Raw genomic sequence first — 19,808 nt, forward strand, 5'->3', positions numbered from 1 at the left:
AATGCAACAAAAACACATTCGAATGCGAGTTTCTCGACAGCATTTAGACCGTTTTCTAAAGGGCAGAGTGGATTTCGTGCGTCGATTCATCACTATGGATGATAGGTTAGGTTAGGTATCGCATCGAACATAGAGACAGCGAAGCCAATTAGACCACGAAATGCGTCCGTTGTGAGCCGCTGGGGTTAGGTTGTTGTTGTTGTTGTAGCAGAATAAACAATCCCCATACATATATTGGTAATGCTGCTGAAGTGGCAGTCCTTGGCCGGATATAAATCCGGGTCGTTCCGTTCCCTTTCAGATTGAACCATCCTGAGCTTTGTACAAAGCGTAAAGTCTATCTATATTCATTAAGAAGTAGGATCTTATATATCGGTTCCTGCTTCTGGCTAGAGTCGAGCATGTGCAAAAAAAGGTGTTGAATTGTTTCCAACTCCTCCTCATTCCTGCTGCTACGACAGAAATCACGCGTATAAACGCCTAATCTCCTTGCATGATTTCCTATGAGACAATCTCCTGTGAGGGCCCCTACTAAGGTCCTAATTTGAAGTTTACTCAATTTTATAATATTCTTCGACAGACGTAAGTTTAGCCTTGGCCATGTTCGCCTAGCGATTTCACAGATATTGGCACTAATCCATCTTTGAATTACAGAATTGATATAGTGCGCCCATAACAAGAAGCTTACAAGGTATCCCCATAAAACTATTTATGTTTGCCATGAAGGTACCTTCTCTTGCAAGTTGGTTAGCTCTACAGTTCCGTGGTATATCTCTGTGGCCTAGAACCCAGCATAAGATAATACCGTATTGTTTAGGAATATCATTAAGAGATTGGCGGAAATATAAGACGGAGTGTCTTGATGTTGTTTGGAATGCATCCAGGGCTCGTAGGGCAGCTTGGCTGTCCGATAGAATGCAGATATCTGTTGATGATATTTTGTTTATCTCTAACCATTTAAAGGCTGCATGAATAGCGTTTATTTCCGCTTGAAAAACACTGCAGTGATCTGGTAGTTTCAAGGATTCGCTGATAAAAAGTTCTTCGCAATATAAACCTGATCCTACACCGGTGCCCATTTCCGTCCGTGTAGATTTTAAAAGGTGTGTTGCGTGATGGATCTTTTTCAAGCCATTCCAGTCTAGAAGGGATTTCCATTGAGAAATTCCTTTCAACGCAGAGAATTGGAGGGTGATAATCACAATCACTGGGTATATCCGTATAGGAGTCTAAGATGGTTGAATGTCCATGTGTGACAATCTTCCATTATGAGGTCACTCTGAGCCTTAAAGCGAAACAGGCCGCTGAGCATTTGCACAAGAGATCCAGGGGCGGCAGATGTAAAACATGATGTCCAAAGCCATGGATGGCGTGGTTTTTATGACGCCACATATTATAATACTATTTCCGCTGATCTCTGCACCTTATTCAATAAATTAGGAAAGGTTTTTTCTGCCTAGCACACCGCCAGACAATAATTCTACATAGAAAAATGTCAGACAGCAGTATGAAGCCAAGGTTTAATTCTCCACTTCATATCTAAAGCTCTCTTACAGGCTCGCTTTCCTAACTCTTTCTAAGATGTTTGATATCCAAGTCAATTTCCTATCTATAGTTAGTTTCCAGTACTTGGTTTCCTCTGAAATCACAATCACCGTGTCCCTTAAGCATAATTGGACTTAGCTGAGGGATTCTGTGTTTCCTAGGGAACAATATGAGTTGTGTTTTGCCTGAGTTGACTGCTAGACCACGATTTTCTGCCCACCTAGAAAGTATATCTAGATCATTTTGTATTAGGCCTCTTATTATTATTATTAGAAGGCCATTACGCACTGCGACCAGAGCTGATCTATTGTGAAAGGCCTATTTTTGTAACCCTTGAGTTTTAGGCTTTTTAAAAATTTTAACACAATTTTGGGTTTGTTGTTCCAAAGATTGCATGGAGGTACTACGATACCACCAAGGTGATGAAGTCTCTGTCTGCCCAATGCAGGACATTCACAAATCACATGTTCTGAGCTTTCTATGTCCATTTCGCAAAAGCGGCAGACATTGGTCTCAGATAGACCAATATTATTTAGATGATACCTCAGGCTGCAGTGACCTGTAAGATATCCTGTTAAAAGACGCAGATCTACTCTGCTTAGTGAGAGAAGCTTGTCAGATATTCCTTTGTTGGGACTTAGGCCTCTTAATATAGACACAAATTTACCAGAGACAGCAATAACAACATCATCGGTGTAAGCTATCACCCTAGTTGAAATATATTCATCACTTGTAATCGTATCGTATTTAGATAAGATAAGCTATCACCCTACAACTCACCGATTTCAGTATTAACAGAAGATTATTTACAACTTCTTCTTATTAATTGGCGCGATAACCGTTTACGCGATTTTGACCGAGTTTAACAAAGCGCGCCAGTCGTTTCTTTCTCGTGCTACCCGGCGCCAGTTGGACACACCAAATGAAGCCGGGTCTTTTTCCAACGCAGAGAAGGTCTTCCTCTTCCTCTGCTACCACCAGCTGGTACCGCATCGAATACTTTCAAAGCCGGAGCGTTTGTATCCATCCGGACAACATGACCCAGCCAGCGAAGCCGCTGGATCTTCACTGGGCTATGTTGATTTTGTCGTAAAGCTCATGCAGCTCATCGTTCCATCGCCTGCGATATTCGCCATTGCCAACATGCAAAGATCCTAAAATTTTGTGCAAAATCTTCCTCTCAAACACTCCAAGCGCCGCTTGATCGGATTTTGTCATCATCCACGCTTCTGTGCCATGCATTAGACGGGGATGATGAGAGCCTTGTAGAGTGTTAGTTTTACAACAGCGTTCCATAAAAACGGTGAGAGGTCTCCACCTTGCGGTGTACCTTTATTCACCAATCTCCTGAGAACCGATTCTTCTAGATTCGTTTCAATACTAGATGAGACTTGGGCCTATCACCAGAATCCAAATCAAAACAAGAGGCTAAAGAGTGCTGTGAACTTGGTTTTTCGGCTACGAAACGAGTTCGTGGCCAGAAGTCGGCCAAGAAGGTGTTAACATCAGTTTTGTGGGATGCGAAAGTATTTCAGTTTGTGGTTTACTTGCAAACAGATGAAACAATAAATTCAGAATAATATATTATCTTTTAGACCAGCTGAAGGAAAAAATTCATAAAAAAGGCCCAGTTTGCGAAAGAAAAAGCTTATTTTTCATCAGGCCAATGCAAAGTGTCCCATGAGCATTTCAACGATAGCTAATATCCATGAATTGTAGTACGAATTGTTGGAGCATACACCAATTCACCATATTTGGCCCCTAGCGACTTCCATTTGTTTCCAGACCTAAAATGATGAGGTCATAACAGCTGTGGAAGCGTAATTTGCCGCACTTCCAGATTGTCACTTCAGGGATGGAATTCATAAATTGGAATCTTATTGGAACAGGTGCACATTTATGTTCAGAGAGACTGTACTGAATAATAAAATGTACGTCAAATCATGCAATTGTATTTTTCTTATCGAACTGTAAAACTTATTGAACAACCTAGTATACTTCTGCTCAATTATGAACTAGACGATATCAATAAAACGGTCCGCGGATGACATATGGCAAAAATACATTTTTTTGTTTTTTGGTAGGACTGTTATAAGCTTGCATGGCAAATTTCAGCGTGATATGTCACATAGTTTGTTTTCTGTGCTACTGTAAACAAGTCAAGCTCGAGTGTGTTCTTCGAATTTAACGATGGAAATTCAAAGAATTTGTTGAAAATTTTGTTATTCCAACAAAATTTCGGCTTCAGACGCCTTAAAAATGTTGCAGACAACCTATGGGGACTCTGCTCTATCGCGTGCACATGTTTTCCAGTGGTACAAATCGTTTAAAGAGGGCCGTACATCGGTTGAAAACTTGCCTCATGAACGTCGTCCAGCAACATCAGTAAACGACGAAAACATCGGAAAAGTAAAGGAAATTGTGCTTGAAAATCGCCGTGTGACCGAAAGAGAGATAGCTAGTGAGCTGAGCATATCAAATGGATCCGTTCATACTATTATTCATGAAGTCTTGGGCGTGAGACGAGTGTCCGCGCGTCTTGTTCCAAAATTGTTGGATTTTCTTCAAAAAGAACAACGCAAAACTGTCGCTAAGGAAATGCTCGCCATGACTGATACGGACATCCGGCATATTATTCGCCTGATATGGCTCCATGTGACTTTTTCCTGTTTCCCAAGCTCAAGTTGCCGCTCCGTGGAAAACATTTTGAGACAATTGGAGTCATAAAAGAGAATTCGAAGAACACACTCGAGCTTGACTTGTTTACAGTAGCACAGAAAACAAACTATGTGACATATCACGCTGAAATTTGCTATGCAAGCTTATAACAGTCCTACCAAAAAACAAAAAAATGTATTTTTGCCATATGTCATCCGCGGACCGTTTTATTGATACCGTCTAGTTCATATTTGAGCAGAGGTTATGCATCTTTGCTAAAGTCAATGTTGCTTTTTTTGCTATAAAAAGGAATTTTTCCGCCTCCACTTTTAGCGCATAGTAAAAATCTTGAATACATCGATACTCGAAAAGTCCCGATCCCAATATTTCGGGATTGTCATTCCTCCTATGTGTGCACTTATGCATGTACGTGTGCACTATTCTATATCTATTGTAAAACATGAGCGCTGCGCCATAAAAAATTTGTTGCAAGCAACTATTTCTGGATATGCATACATTTGCATATTTTACACTTTTCCCGGTTTATTGTATGCTTTGCTGTATGTGCTTACTCGTATATGTATGTATGTGTGTTTAGTGTGTGTTTATTTACATACCTGACATGCACAGACCTCGCCGAAACCACCTTTGCCCAGTACGCGATACATGCGAAACGTTTTGTAGGTGATGGGTTGCGCCTCGAGCCATTTCCATTGCAAATATCTGTGTTGCGAAAGGTGAAAACGGATTATTTTAAAATGGAATCGTGCCATAATGCCTGCTGGCAACAAGTATTCTTATATGTATATAAACATGTATGTGTATGTGAAAGGAAATATTTTAGTTAATCAAATGTTAAATGACTCAAATAAATAAATACGCCAAAAGAGACACAACTTAAAAATAGAGTAACTTAGCTACAGATTATAGCAGAAATGTATAACACCCAATGTGCAGCATGAATGATAAAATTGTAAAAATGCGTTTTTTTTTTCAAAAATTTTGAACTGTATCACTTCTGAAGAATACTTCAAATATTTATTTTTAATTCATTTTTAATATTTTTTATTTGGTGTATTCAAGCCTGGTTTAACAATAAAATAACAAATTGAATTTTTGTTATTATTTACTGCCTGCTCGCCATATTTATGTGTGGCTCAGAAAAATCAAGGTATTTGAATGTTTGAGGGTTCTCAATAAAACTTTCTTCGACTCAGCACTGCCCGTATTAAATCAGGTGATCTGGGGGGGCAGTCGATGTCGCGCCTCTTTTTGACACTAGACGTCCCGAGAATTTTCGTTGCAGAAATTCAATTGTTGCATTCGCAGTGTGGCATGGCGCACCGTCTTGTTGAAACCAGTAACCGTCTAAACTTAAACACATAATGAGCCAACATCCATCGATATTGGTTTCCATTGACCGTTTCGTTTTCTCGGAAAAAATATGGCCCAATGATGGTTTTGGCGCAAATGCCCGCCCAAACAGTTACTTTCCGGTCATGCAATGACGTTTCATGGATCTCGTGTGGAGTCTCAGTTCCCCAAATGCGGAAATTTTGTTTATTCACGCTGCCAGAGAGGTTAAATGTGCCTCGTCAGTCATTAAAATTTGCTTCCAAAAATTGGTTTCAGTGTCAACCATTCGAGCGACTGTTTGGCCGTACTCCATCCTTTATTTAAATCATCCTTTAAAAAGCGCCGCATTGTGGTTTCGCTGACGCCAAAATGCTGAGCGTGACGACAAAACGACACTGTTGGCTCCTGGGCAACGCTCTCCCTCACTGCTTCAACAAGTTCATTGGAACGTCTTGGCCGTTGATGAACGTCATGTTGACGATCTCCTACTGTCCTGTGCTTATACTATCCTGTGCTACCTTGGCTAAAAATAATATACTTGTATGTATCAAGTTTTATTGATAGAAATGAATTTTTGCCAGAAATGGCTGAATCGATTCATTATTCTGAGCCTGTGTTCAAAATAATAGTAAGACGACGAGTTACCAAGTTTTAACAACTTTTTTGTATTTCATTTTTTTCGTTAATTAAAAAAAAATACAGTTCATTCTACGACAAAAACCATACAACCTAAAGCTCCACACTTTCTACAAAATTCACACAAATTTAACAAATTTTCCAAAAAAAAAGTCAGTCAGAAGTTTGTGAAACTTCTGGTTATACAGTTTTATAGTCCATGCAATATTGGTATAATAATGTGAAAGCACAAGTGGTTCGAAATTCTCGTTGATTTTTCACAACTTTTTGAAAGCATATGAAAGCAAGAAAATAAACAAATTTTCGCGTGCAAAGTTACTCATTTGTGAATCAATCAGTGAATATTTAAATTAAACAAAATAAAAAATGAAGAACCGCGTGTTAAATTTTGAATACACGAATGATAATAACACCGCCGTAGCCGAAAGGTCGGTGCGTGATTACCATTCGGTGGTGGACTGATTCGAAACTCAATATGGGCATGAAACACCAAATAACAGAAAAAGTTTTTTCTAATAGCGTTCACCCCTCGGCAGGCAATGGCAAATCTCCGATTGTATTTCATGCCTCATAAAAAATCACTTGCCGCTCGGAGCCGGTATAAAACTGTAGGTTCCTCCATTTGTGGAAAAACATCAAGACGCACGCCACACATTGAAGAAAGAGCTAGAGCTACCAACACATAATTATGAGCGTTGTTTGAAAAGTTCGTACAAAAATAAAAACTACCAAATTGTTTGGGGTCAACCTTTCTTATTTTTCGTCATTGTCCGTTTATAGGCTTATACACTTCATCCAACGCTGTTCTAGTTGGTTGGTCCTTTCTGAATCTGAAAAAATAGCCATTCGTTTCTGCAATAACCTTGCTCGTTTGAATAAAATCTTTTTCTCGACAGCCATTTCTTCAAATTTTGGAACGAATAGTAGTCCGAGGGATCTGAGGAAGATTCTTTGCAAAATATGAGGGATGCGAAACGAGTTTGAAATCTATTTCCATTAATTTTGCGACCACAACTGTTAAGACGTGAGCTGGTGCATTGTCGTGAAGAAAAAGGAAAATCACTCGACTTCGAATTTCGAAACAAAAAATTTTTTTTTCATAAAATGTTAATATAATTCTTTAATAATATGTCAAACAATTTGTAGAACGTAAATTTAAGTATTTATTATAATTATAGATCGTCAACCGTGACGACTCTATACTTTGCGTTCGAGTGCTGGGAGAGGAATTTTCATGTATTCAAACTTTAGACGCGTTTTTCTCAAAACTATATTTTTCGAAATGGCGTACACGAGAACTCGAAAAGTTATTGACCGATCTTCATGAAATTTTGCACACATCTTTTTCATGATATTACTTTCAACGTGATTTTACAATTCGAAAATTTTTCGAAAAAATAATTTTTTCGAAGCAAAAATAGTAGGAAAATACGCCCCAAAATAAAATTTTTTTTGTTTTTTTTTTGAAGCATTTTATTCCGCCAATTTTTCCCCCATTTTTGTTTAATTCATATAGAAATTATGACATTAATAAACAAATAAATTTTTGGGTTTTTGTATTCAGGTCACTGACACCGATGCTACAATGCCCGCCGATTGAGAAGTCCCGCTGCGACCTTACTAGAATAAGCCATTTTAAATGATTGAAATATAAAAAATTTTAATGACAAAGGGACCTAGAATGAAGTAATAGCAAATCGAACGATCAGTCATAGTCAGCTACCTCAGAACAGAATTATAACAAAAATTAAGATACAAATAGAGTAATTCAAATTAGAGTTAAAAGCGTGGGATGCATTTCGCTTCACTTTCATAACCCTCTGTACATAGGTAGTTGCCAATAGAATGATTGTAATATTGACTATATCAAACATCCCACGCTTTTAACTCTAATTTGAATTACTCTATTTGTATCTTAATTTTTGTTATAATTCTGTTCTGAGGTAGTTGACTATGACTGATCGTTCGATTTGCTATTACTTCATTATAGGTCCCTTTGTCATTAACATTTATTTTCTACTTTTTAGTTCGATTAGCAATAAAAGCGTGTTTTTAGTTTTTTTTTTAACTCTTTTTTATTATGAATGAAAATTATTGATATCATTGCAGTCAGTGAATAAATGATTCGATATATTCGTGTTATATTTAATTCCTTTCTTATCGACTGTGAGTCTAAAGCTATGCAGTTATCGGCCGTGATAAAGAAGTAATCGGGATGAAGAACTTATTTCGTGGAGGGAGCCTGAGAAACTGATTTACAAGAATAAATAAAGATTTTTCATTTTACAACCAAATTCATCTTACTTTTTGCCCACAGTAAAAAAAAAGAAAATATTAATCCTGGCAATCCTAATAAGGATAATGGAAAACTTTTATCAAATTATTGCATTGTCATCGGTCCTTGATAGGTGTGCAAAATTTCAAGTCGATCAGATTTTTAGAAGCCAGTGAAAATTAAGCTCAAAGATTCCGTTACATACATACATACATAGAACCCGAGCTAATAAAAGTGTGTTAAAAAAATGTATATTATTTTAATGTATAAATAAACTGTACGCCAATTTTGAAAAAATATATTGACTTCTTCATTTTAAATAATTTTAATGAAAATCAGGGAAAATATGGCCGTTTACAGGTATCTGCCCCCTTAAACCAATGCCAAACACAAAGAAATATACCGATCTGGCTGAAACTTGTTGTGTGCTCTTCCAAGAGATGCTACTAACTAAATATAACCTCAATACATGCCAGTAGTGCCAGCTCTCTGACTTGTCATGGATTTTTCAAACGACCCTCGCAAGCATCTTTTTGCCTCGCTTTCCACTTTTCGTTTGTTTTGTTTCTGTGTTGGCCTCACGTCCAAGATATTCTTGTATTCTATCATTCTTAGTACTATTCTACTCTGACTCTGTCATACCCTGCAAACAGGTGGATTTTGCTGCAATATAAGTGGCGAGCGAAGTGATTCCGAATTGGTGAAATCCAACTAGTTCAGAACCAGTTGAGGTTTTTCGTGGAGGCATAGTTCAGGTTTTCCACACAATTATGCACACATTTTTTTATTGGGAAACGCCTTTTTACGCAAATTGTTTAGTATTAAATTTATAATAATTATTAAGTTATGCTTCCAAACGAATATGCAAAAATTCGCGTATTTTTTCAAACTCAATTAAATGCTTGCAAATTATTTTTGCATAAATAGCATTTGTGAAAGTTAATTAATTTCATTTCATAGTAATAAATTTACATACATACACATAGTATTTACACAAAATTCTTGTATAATTTAATTTATACAAATATTAAATATTAATATTAATTCGCACACTCACCGATGGAAATACATTGAAGTCTCGAATTCTCGAAATGGTTCGCCTGCCAGAAAGGCCTTCACCGCCGTCACACACGGCTCGAAGAGTTCCTTATTGCCGCTGGTAATTTTGTCTCGCACTCGCGCAATGAGATCATCATTGAGCACATCCAGCACCAATTCGTCGCCAGTAGCATTCAACTTTTTACCACCCGGACTACACAGACAATTGCTCTCTTTAGTAACACTACCAATACCACCGCCACCGCCGCCGCCGCCGGTATCATCACCGCCTCCACCTCCACTGCCTTCACCACTTCCACCACCCACAGTATCGCCCGCATCCACGCCACTATCGCCACCACCGGAACCACCGGCATCATTGCATTGCGTTGCGCTGCTATCATTCAGCTGTTGCTTTTGCTGTTGCTGCTGCTGCTGTGTGTGATCGTTGCCGTTGTGTTCGTCACCATTGTGATGCTCGTATTTTTTGTGATTGTTGGTGCTGCTGTTATTGGCGGTGGTATTATTGCAATTTTCAGTCTCTGCTGCAGTGTTGTTTTCAATGGTGGAACTGGTAATATTGGCATCGTCATCATCATTCTCATTGGCCGCACGTATAACATCGCCTATATCGCAAATGCCATTATTCAATGCCGAGGGCGTATCAATGGCCAAAAAGCGTCGACCAATATCGACGGCAATGGCAATACGATTCTCATCGTACTCCACGTCATATCTAAATTTCGTGGAAGTGGAAGATAGCAAAAAGGATATTCTAATAATAGGTATATACATTAAGGCATGACTTTCTACGCAATTCCTACTCACCGCTGCACTTCATCCAGGAACGAAATGTACCGAAAGTAAATTGGCCGCTTGCTTTCACAAAACTGGCGAAACAAAATGCGACCGATGGGTTGTTGGTCTATCACGTAACCATAGCTTATATCTGCAAAAAAATAAACAGGAAAAATGTCAATTTAAATATGGCTTTGTTGGGTATAAAAATAGAGCGTTGGAAAAAATAAATTTGCAACTAAAACTTTATATTGGCTTTATTTTTTTATTATTCATTAATAAACAATCTCGATGCTTACAGATAGGGTATTATAAGTAACTTCTTAAAAATGGATTTCGAGTAAGAAAAATCAAAGTCTAAGGAAAGAATAAGCATTAAATAGGGTCAGCGTCCTCCTAAAAGGAGCACTCATCCCATAAAGAGTTTTAGCAATACCTAGAAAAAAAATTCATTACAACGGAAACCGCGTGAGGGAACATTAAAATGACTTTTATTGAGCAGATATGGCAATCTATTGAGTCCGCACAAATATCAAAGACAAAGCACATCGACAACAGAACAGACTCTAATGAAACGTGGTATTTATTAGTAAGCAACGGGAGCGATAGGACGGAATGGGATCAACGAATTTCATCGAGTGCAAGGCAAAGGGCAGAAAAGTTCTTTGACCAGACACTAATCTATTAATATAGACTGCATGAAAAGGTCTTCAAATGAATACCGCGTAATCTAGCCTGGACCGAACCAAGGGCGAGTGGAACAGTTTAAGAGTATAGGAATCAGAAAAAGAAGAACTATTTCGACGAATAATGACTAGCATTGCGAGCGCTTTAGAAAGAATATAATTTATGTGAGTGATGAAGTTGAGCTTGGAGTTAAACCCAAGCCTTTTAATTCTCTAATTGTCTTTAGCGGCAAGTTCGAGATGTAGTAAGATGTTGGAACAATGTTGAAAACTTTGCATAAAGGATAGCGGACCAAAAACAGGCGGCATATACTGACATACGTCGTGGCTGTTATCATCTCAGTTAGGTGTCCTCAAAAGATGAGTGAAGTACGCACAAGAACGCTCAGAGAAATCTACAAGTGGACCGAATTGGTTGGACTGGAAGTAAATACAGATAAGACGAACTTAGTACTACTCACTAGAAAGTACAAGATTCCCAACTGGTCACCACCGATACTTGGAGGAGTTAAATTAACACTTAAAACATCGACTCAATACTTAGTCATTGTTGTGGCAAACTGGCATGGGGATTAAATGTGGAAGAAAGAGCAAAGAAAGCCTCTAATGCCTTATACGCGTGCAGAAGAATGCTCGGTAAGGCTTGGGGCTTAGCTCCACGACTCATAGATCGGATATACATGGCGACCTTTAGACTAATAATGCTCTATGGTTCAATATGGTGCACAGCGTGTGACAAAATCGCGTACGTTAAAAGATTGGAGAGTATGCAAAGAATTGCAGGAATATGTGGAAGCGGCGCAATGAGCACAACTCCAACAGCGGCAATAGAAAGGCTTCTCTACTGGCATCCAATCAAATTAGTAGTAAGAAACTCAGCCAAATTAATCTAAGATTGAGGATGACTGGGCAATTCTCACAAAAGCTTTTTGGTCCCACTAACATGCATGACATAAAAGGAAGGTCAAACTACGTTATTGCATAACTAATTTGTGGCAAGAGCCCTGGTTTCTTCATAGAACAGAATTGCTGGCAGAAGGGTTTAGAATACGATTGCCACACATACAATTTCTATGCGGATGGACCCAAAATGACAGAAGGAGTAGGAGCGGCTGTTTTCTGCCCGCAGTTTGATCTCCAAAAGTCTTTCAGGCTTCCTAATCACTGTAACATATTTCAAGCTGAGATCTTTGCTGTAACCAAAGCAGCATAACCAAACATATTTATCGATAGTCCAGGTGCTTTAAAGCAATAATGGCTGTAATGACTAGCTCAAAATGCGTACAACACTGTAGATCCAAAATGGATAAGCTCTGCGAGAATAGGCAGGTCACAAGGTACTGGGTACCAGGGTAGAAGAGAATAGAGTTAAAGGAGAGTTGACGAGCTTACGAAGGTAAGCACCCGCTTGTCTAGAATGAGTACGTCGAACATATATCCCTCACTCTCTGTTTAGAAGACGCAACTAGACGAGTAACTAACTCTGGAAGCACAGTTTATAGGCAAAGCCTCGACCTCCCACAGGATTGCCAAAATAATACTACGAACTTGCAACACGAAAACAACCAACTTTATTTTATCACTCCTTCTAAAGAGGGAATGTAAAATATTGGTTGGAGTACTGGCGACACATTGTCTTACTCCACATCACGCAGCTAAAATGGGATTGCTCCAGAACGACTCGAGTAACTCATGTGAAGAAGAAAAGGGTACGTTAAAACACCTCCTTTGCCACTGCCCTGCTCTGAGCACAACTCTTTACAACTGCCTGGGATCGGTATAAGTTTCATCGCTGAAGGATATTGCTGACAAAAGTTTTAACTGTTTATTAAAATTCACCGAGACATTTAACATAATCACGAACTATGTTCAACACGACTCCAACAGCACTAGTAACACTACAAACGCTAGCGGTCTATGTGAGATCTATACAGATCAGTCAGATATACCTAACCTAACCTACTAAGTTTGTGGAACAAATGATTACGCACACACCAATTATATAAGGTACTCAATTCAACTATTTAATAGGACTATGTTTAAGTTCGTGCGGTTTTTTTTCGAAATTTGAAACTTTATTGACGTAAAATGGTTACAAATTTAATATTCAAAGTATTGTCCATCGCTTACTACTACTTTTTCCCATCTTTCTGGCAATTCACGGATTCCCTTTGTGAAAAATTCGGTCGGTTTTGCCGCAATCCACGAATCGATCCATTTTTGGACTTCATCGTAATTACGGAAGTGCTGGTCAGCCAGGCCATGTTGCATCGATCGGAAGAGATAGTAATCGGATGGCGCAAGGTCTGGACTATACGGCGGGTGGGGTAGGACATCCCATTTGAGCGTTTCTAAGTATGTTTTGACCACTTGTGTAACATGTGGCCGAGCATTGTCATGTTGCAAAATAACTTTGTCGTGTCTATCGGCGTATTGCGGCCGTTTTTCTCGCAGTGCTCGGCTCAAACGCATCAATTGTCGTCGGTAGACATCCCCCGTAATCGTTTCATTCGGTTTCAGTAGCTCATAATACACAACACCCAGCTGGTCCCACCAGATACACAGCATAACCTTCAGGCCATGAATATTCTGCGCCGACGTCGATGTTGAAGCATGGCCAGGGTATCCATACGTTGCCCGACGTTTTGGATTGTCGTAATGGACCCACTTTTCATCGCCAGTCACAATTCGATGCAAAAAACCCTTTCTTTTGTGCCGTTGAAGCAGTTGTTCGCATGCCATAAAACGGCGTTCAACGTCTCTTGGCTTCAATTCATACGGCACCCAATGGCCTACCTTTCGGATCATTCCCATGGCTTTTAAACGTTTGGAAATGGTTGATTGATCAACTCCCAAAGTTTTTGCAACCTCTTCTTGCGTTTGAGCCGGATCTTGATCGAGCAATTCCTCCAATTCGGTATCCATGAACTTTGGCGGCGCACCCTCGCGTTCTTCGTCTTCCAAGCCAAAATCACCACTTTTAAAGCGTGCAAACCAATTCTGGCACGTTCGCTCAGCTAGAGCATGCTCACCATAAACTTCCACCAAGATACGATGACTTTCGGCTGCTTTTTTCTTCATATTAAAATAATGAAGAAGAATTCCCCGCAAAAACACATTATTTGGCACGAAATTCGACATTTTCAAGTGTGGTAAAAATATTGTTGTTTACGCTTCAAATAAAAAACTTATACTGACGTTTGTGCCTTACGACAGTAGCTCTCCAATGAATGTTTGGAAATGTGGATCGATGGAATAATAATCAAGTTACGCCATCTGTTGTAAAACCGCACGAACTTATCGATAGACCTATTATGAAACTACGGAACGGAACGGTGGTGAGAATTCATTTGTATGGGGCTCTCATTAGTTTCGTCATGCCAGCTGATACGAGCGTACATTTACGTTGGTGAGTGTGAGCACTATTATTCTTACGAGCGGAGATGGAGCGGGAAACAGATTGGAGTTTTCAGTGACAGTCAGGCTACACTGAGGGCTCTGGAGAACGCGAAGCAAACTTCAAAGATTCTTCAAGAATGTACGAAGAAGCTTGATTCTGTCGCAAGACAGAACAGGCTTGTACTTATATGGGTTCCAGGACACTCCGGTGGCCGATGAATTGGCCAACCGTGGATCAGCGGTTCCCCCACAAGCGCCAGAACCAATAATCGAAATTAGTTCTGCAGGAATCATGAATTGGATCAGCGATTTGTGCGCAATTTACATAAAAAGCGATGGTCCGGTCTAGAACGCTGTAGAACTGCAAAGTGTTTTGTGACAGAAAACTGTCCAACTTGCTACTAAAACTTGGAAGGAAAGATGTTCGGTTGATGGTCGGTATTATTACAGGACACAACCCATAGGGTCAGCATATGACCATCATTGGAATCATTGAGCACGCAATGTGCATGTCTTGCTTGGAGGAAGCGGATAGCACTGAGCTTTTTCTCTGTGAGTGTATTGCTATTCCTACAGCAAGGCTACGAATTTTGGGTTCCGATGACATGCGAATGAGCAAAACTCGTTCTCTTAAGCTGGAGGATATTTTCAGATTTGCCAAAGAATCTGGAAAATCCTCACAGGGCACAGCTACATATCTCTGTCTCCATTCTATCCTGTCTCTTTTTTTCTGTCGCTTCTCTCTTTCCCTCCTTTACTATCTACCCTCTTTCCCAAGCTTTAAATACAATGGGCTTTTTAGCCTGAGTGGTTTAGGAACCACCAAATCTCTTGATGAACTTTGGCTCGACCTATTCAAATTTGAATTTCAAGTCAAAATCAGTATTGCTTGAAATAGAATTCGAAGAAAAAAAGCAAAAAGATTAACAGAATGAGAGATGTAATTAGCTAAGACCCCTTTAAGATGGACGGACGCGGGCAAATTTGAGCAGTTTTTCTTAGATTTTATGAAACTGCCAAAGGACTTAGGGTTACTTTTTAATATTGCACTCTACATCACGAATTTAACTTCGGTAGGTTTTCAGTAGGCTTCATAAATGAAATGAAACATTGGCAATGCCAGACTTGGCTTATTCCCTCAGATATTGCCATATCTCAAAATTTAAGTAACCTTGTATTTCAGTAAATGAATTGAAAGAATGAACGCATCATCACTTACCTAATTTGTCTTTGAGGTGTATACACTGCGATATGTGTGGGAATTGTAGTATTTTGCGCCATTTCTTGCTTTTGCCTTTGTTACTGTCGGAACCACCTGAAATGCAATGGGGAATGCAAAAATTTAGATATCTATAAATATAATATATATATAAGTAATACAAAGTATATATGTACATATATGAGCGTATAAAAGTAAGTATGTACGTATGGGAAAATACGCCTGCGATCAGCCTGAGCTGGTGAACAAAAATCGAAAATTCTAATTTCATTTTTGCCTGAGTGAACCAGTTTGAGATCAACAAAATTTTGAGCAGAGATCAACCCTTAAAGTTTCAGAAATTTGGGTTGGGTATAAATCTGTTCAAAAAACGATAATTTACACAATAAATGACCGCTAAAAGTTAGGATGCACAGTAGGCCGGGTCGATTTGTGGGGAGGCAAAAAAATCGCCCATTGCCCTGTGAAAATCATATTCTAGGGATCAAAAAAAGAAACTTTGCCGAAGGAATCATACCTCTAAAATGAATTCTGATGCCCCCCAATTTGGAACGCCCTTGAAAGGTTCAAAGACCTGCATCTGTTCTCGTAACCGGGGCAATGTTAACCACACCATTGAAAACATTATGTGCGACAATAAACTTCCTTTTAGTAGATCCGTAGGCAAAATATAATATATCGCTAGCAGTGCGACAATGAGGTTGAACCCCTTAAGTAAGTAGTCAGACATGAACTACGGCCACGGTAAGGTACTAACTGGTAATTCAGAGCTTCGCAGACTAGTGTACTATGGAATGTTGCCTACAATTGACACTAAAACGTTAACGATCCTCGTACCCTCAAGAAAAAAATGAGGACGGAATGGCAGAAAGACTGAGAGATTTCATCCATGCATACATATATGCACAGATGGCTCAAAGCTCGGAGGCAGGGTGCGCGGAGGTGTATATTCCGAACTTCTGGGATCTCCTTCAGTTTTCGGAAGCTTTGAAGGAAACTGCAGGACCGATGAGTACGCTGTGTGATGAGTACACAGACAATGACATGTAAGCTACTTATATTTTAGAAAATCGTAAGAGCAGCGGATCAAAGATGACGTATTAGCACTACCTGCAGAATCGTCCGACAATTGTGACCAACTTTCAATGCTAAACGTACAGAATCTCTAAAAAACGGTGTTCTGCTCCATGCAGACGTACGTTTACCATTTTAGGCAGGCAAGGTTCTAATGAATTGAAGAAGAAGGATCTTCTACAATTTTTGTATGGCAAAAACTTGTTTTCGGAGGACAAGTTCCCCATGCGACATCACAATGGGCTATTAGCCTGAGGGTGTCCTACAAGAAAACCGCTTCTACCTAATCTAAATATGATACATAAAGGGTTTTCCAATAACATGTGTTATTGGTGAATGGATTGCGCTATCGAGAGTTGATTAACGATTTTTTATGGCCGGAATTGGATGGTATTGATCTGAACAACGTTTTTTTTGAACAAGACGGCACTACGTGCCACATAAGCGACGAAACCATTGATCTTTTACGGAAAAAGTTTCCGGACCGTGTTATCTCTCGAAGAGGTGATCAAAATTGCCAACCGAGATCTTGTGATTTACCACCTTGTGACATTTTTCTTTCGGGCCACGTGAAAGAGAAGGTCTACGTCAACAGCCCAGGGTCGATTCAAGACCTCAAAGATGGAATTCGTGAGGCCTTCGAGGACATAGGGCAGCCCCTTTGCAATTCGGTTATGGAAAATTTCATGAAAAGGATATTGTCCTGTAAGCGGTGTCGTGGTGGTCATTTGCCTGATGTTATTTTCCACTATTAACGGCATTTCTTCTTTTCTCTCCTCTTTATAATGAAATAAACATCCAATCATTTATATTAAAAAATAGCATTTTTCTTTGAATATCAAAATAACACCTCTTAAAAAAACCCTATAGTTGAAACTGTAAACAACTGTGGGTATGTGAGCCAACACATCAAAGCAAAACAAAAAAATCGCAAACCGAATGCTCGTAGCCTACGAAATTTGAAGAGTCGCCTAGAAAATATACAATACCAAGAACGAAATAAAAAAATTGCAAAGCGCATGCAACATCTACATACAAATGTGAGTAGGCAAGTAAACTTTGGCACTGGCGCTTACTTCGGTTGAAGCGCCCACTTCTAACGGTTATGCCAATGCCTTTAACAACTGTAAGCAGTGCAGAAGTCGCAAACGAAATGTGCCAGCTCCTTAAGGACGATGTATAACTGCTGGCAGTGAAAATAAATACGAATGTCTACGACATACTTTAAATTTTAAAATATTTTTCCTGAGTATTTCCACGCGCTTGTCTGAACAAACACTTAGCACAGATGCGAACATAGAAAAATATGTGCAAAAAACAAGAAAAAAATCATGGCTTAGGGCATGAAAATGGCATGCGTATACATGCATAGCAATTCGAATATGTATGCACGCACACTAGGATGGTAATTTTTTTTTCAATATACTTCCCAGAAAATTCAGAAATCTACAACAAACAAAGTTAAATTTCAGGCAAATTTATTTTATCACCTTCAAAATATGACCCGTTTGAAGCAACACACATGTGCCAACGTTTAACCCAGTCCTCCATGCACCCCTGGTAGGCTGGCAAATGGATGGCCTTCAACTTCTTCGTCGCATTCTCTTTGAACTCCTCTATCGACTGAAATCTCTTTCCACGAAGTGGTAACTTGAACTTTGGAAACAAAAAGAAGTCGCAAGGGGACATATCAGATAAATACGGTACTTGCACGATGGTATTTACTTGGTGTTTGGTCAAATAATCCAGCGCAATTTGGGCTCGGTGCGATGGCGCGTTATCCTCATGCAAAATCCAAGAATTGTTTGCCCACATTTCCGGCCGACCAGGCAGACAATAATGATCCGATGTCGCTAAAAAGTGACAGATGCCTGTCTTACAGTCCTACCAACATAAGAAAAAAATATGGATCGGTTGCCACGTGCGCGGTACGTTTAAATTAAACATTCCCGGTACTTTCTGATCATAGGGTATTAACAAATTGGAAAGCGATAAAACAGTTTGGCAGCGCCACCATCGAGAACTTTGCCTTGCGATAAATCAAGCTCAACTCGGGTCATTTGCTGATTGCCTATCGAAATAGGATAACCAACAAAGAGAAGAATTTCGACAATTGAAGGCTTTTTCTTCTTTTTGTGCAGACCACTAGCAAGTACAGCACTCAGACAACCTTAACTCCATTGTAGTGCACTCGGATCCCCTTTTTAATTTTCTTTAAATCTACCCGACCTCCAAAGAAATTTGAGTAGATCTTGAGGTGCCAAGAAGAAGAAGGTGGTTGCTTCTTAACTCATCAGTGACAAAGACCTCTAGGCCTGATTCGAGCGAAAGCTGGGCAGACGAACAGAAAGTGGTCCACCATGTCATCCTCCTCTTCACATGCCGGGCAGAGTGTACTGCCTTAGATGCCTACCTTTTATATGTGCTTCATGGCCGTAGAAAATGGCCCGCCATCAGTCCAACCAGCTGTCCACAGACCCTTCGCCTTATCTGCGACAGCCGGCCGGACATGACAAGTAACATCAATTTTGCCCAACTTCAGCCTCTCTCAGCCTGCCAAGCTCGCTTGTGGGTTGGAGCAACTCGTTTGCTAACTGTGGCTTTGATGGCTGCAGAAAGGAGCGGCAGGATGGGCTTTGTGCGCAAGAAGTTGACCTCAGAGCCCATGCTAGCTAAGGAGTCAGAGGTCCCGTTACCCACAATACCCACGTGTCCCAGGACCCATGTTAGCATCAGGCTATTATGTCTACCGACATAGTTCAGCCTGTATTAAGGGACTCAACTACACTTGAAGTGGTTGGAGGGCTGTCTAAGGCAATGAGCGCAGCTTTGCTGTCGCTACAGACACATAAAGATCTGCCTCTCCACCTGTTTTCCATAACAAATTTCATTGCCTCTTGAACGGCATACACCTCCGCTTGAAACACAGATGCGTACATTCCAAGAGCAAAGTGTAGTTTTGGTAGTTTTTTGTAGTTTTTCCAGAGCCGGAACCATGCTCGGCCTTGGAACCATCTGTGGAAAAGAAAACAGTGTTTGCCGGGCTCATTTTAATAGTTGGCCTACAATTCAGTTTCTGGGAGCATTACCCTGTATCTCTTTTCAAGTACGACTTCTGGTGCCA

The 19,808-nt window shown here is 39.8% G+C and overlaps 1 protein-coding gene across 1 annotated transcript in view; it reads right to left on the bottom strand.

Moving 5' to 3' along the window:
• LOC129238140 (G protein-coupled receptor kinase 2) overlaps positions 1-19,409 on the bottom strand; it is a 35,928-nt gene extending 16,519 nt beyond the window's left edge. The window contains exons 1-5 of the mRNA XM_054873178.1: positions 19,394-19,409; positions 15,611-15,706; positions 10,337-10,457; positions 9,528-10,244; positions 4,821-4,926 (exon numbers count right to left, since the gene is read on the bottom strand). Of these exons, the coding sequence (XP_054729153.1) occupies positions 4,821-4,926; positions 9,528-10,244; positions 10,337-10,457; positions 15,611-15,706; positions 19,394-19,409 (1,056 nt within the window). The remainder of the gene's footprint in view (positions 1-4,820; positions 4,927-9,527; positions 10,245-10,336; positions 10,458-15,610; positions 15,707-19,393) is intronic.
• Positions 19,410-19,808: the final 399 nt, after the last annotated feature.

This window comes from Anastrepha obliqua, chromosome 1 (genome assembly GCF_027943255.1).
Source record: "Anastrepha obliqua isolate idAnaObli1 chromosome 1, idAnaObli1_1.0, whole genome shotgun sequence".
NCBI lineage: Eukaryota > Metazoa > Arthropoda > Insecta > Diptera > Tephritidae > Anastrepha > Anastrepha obliqua.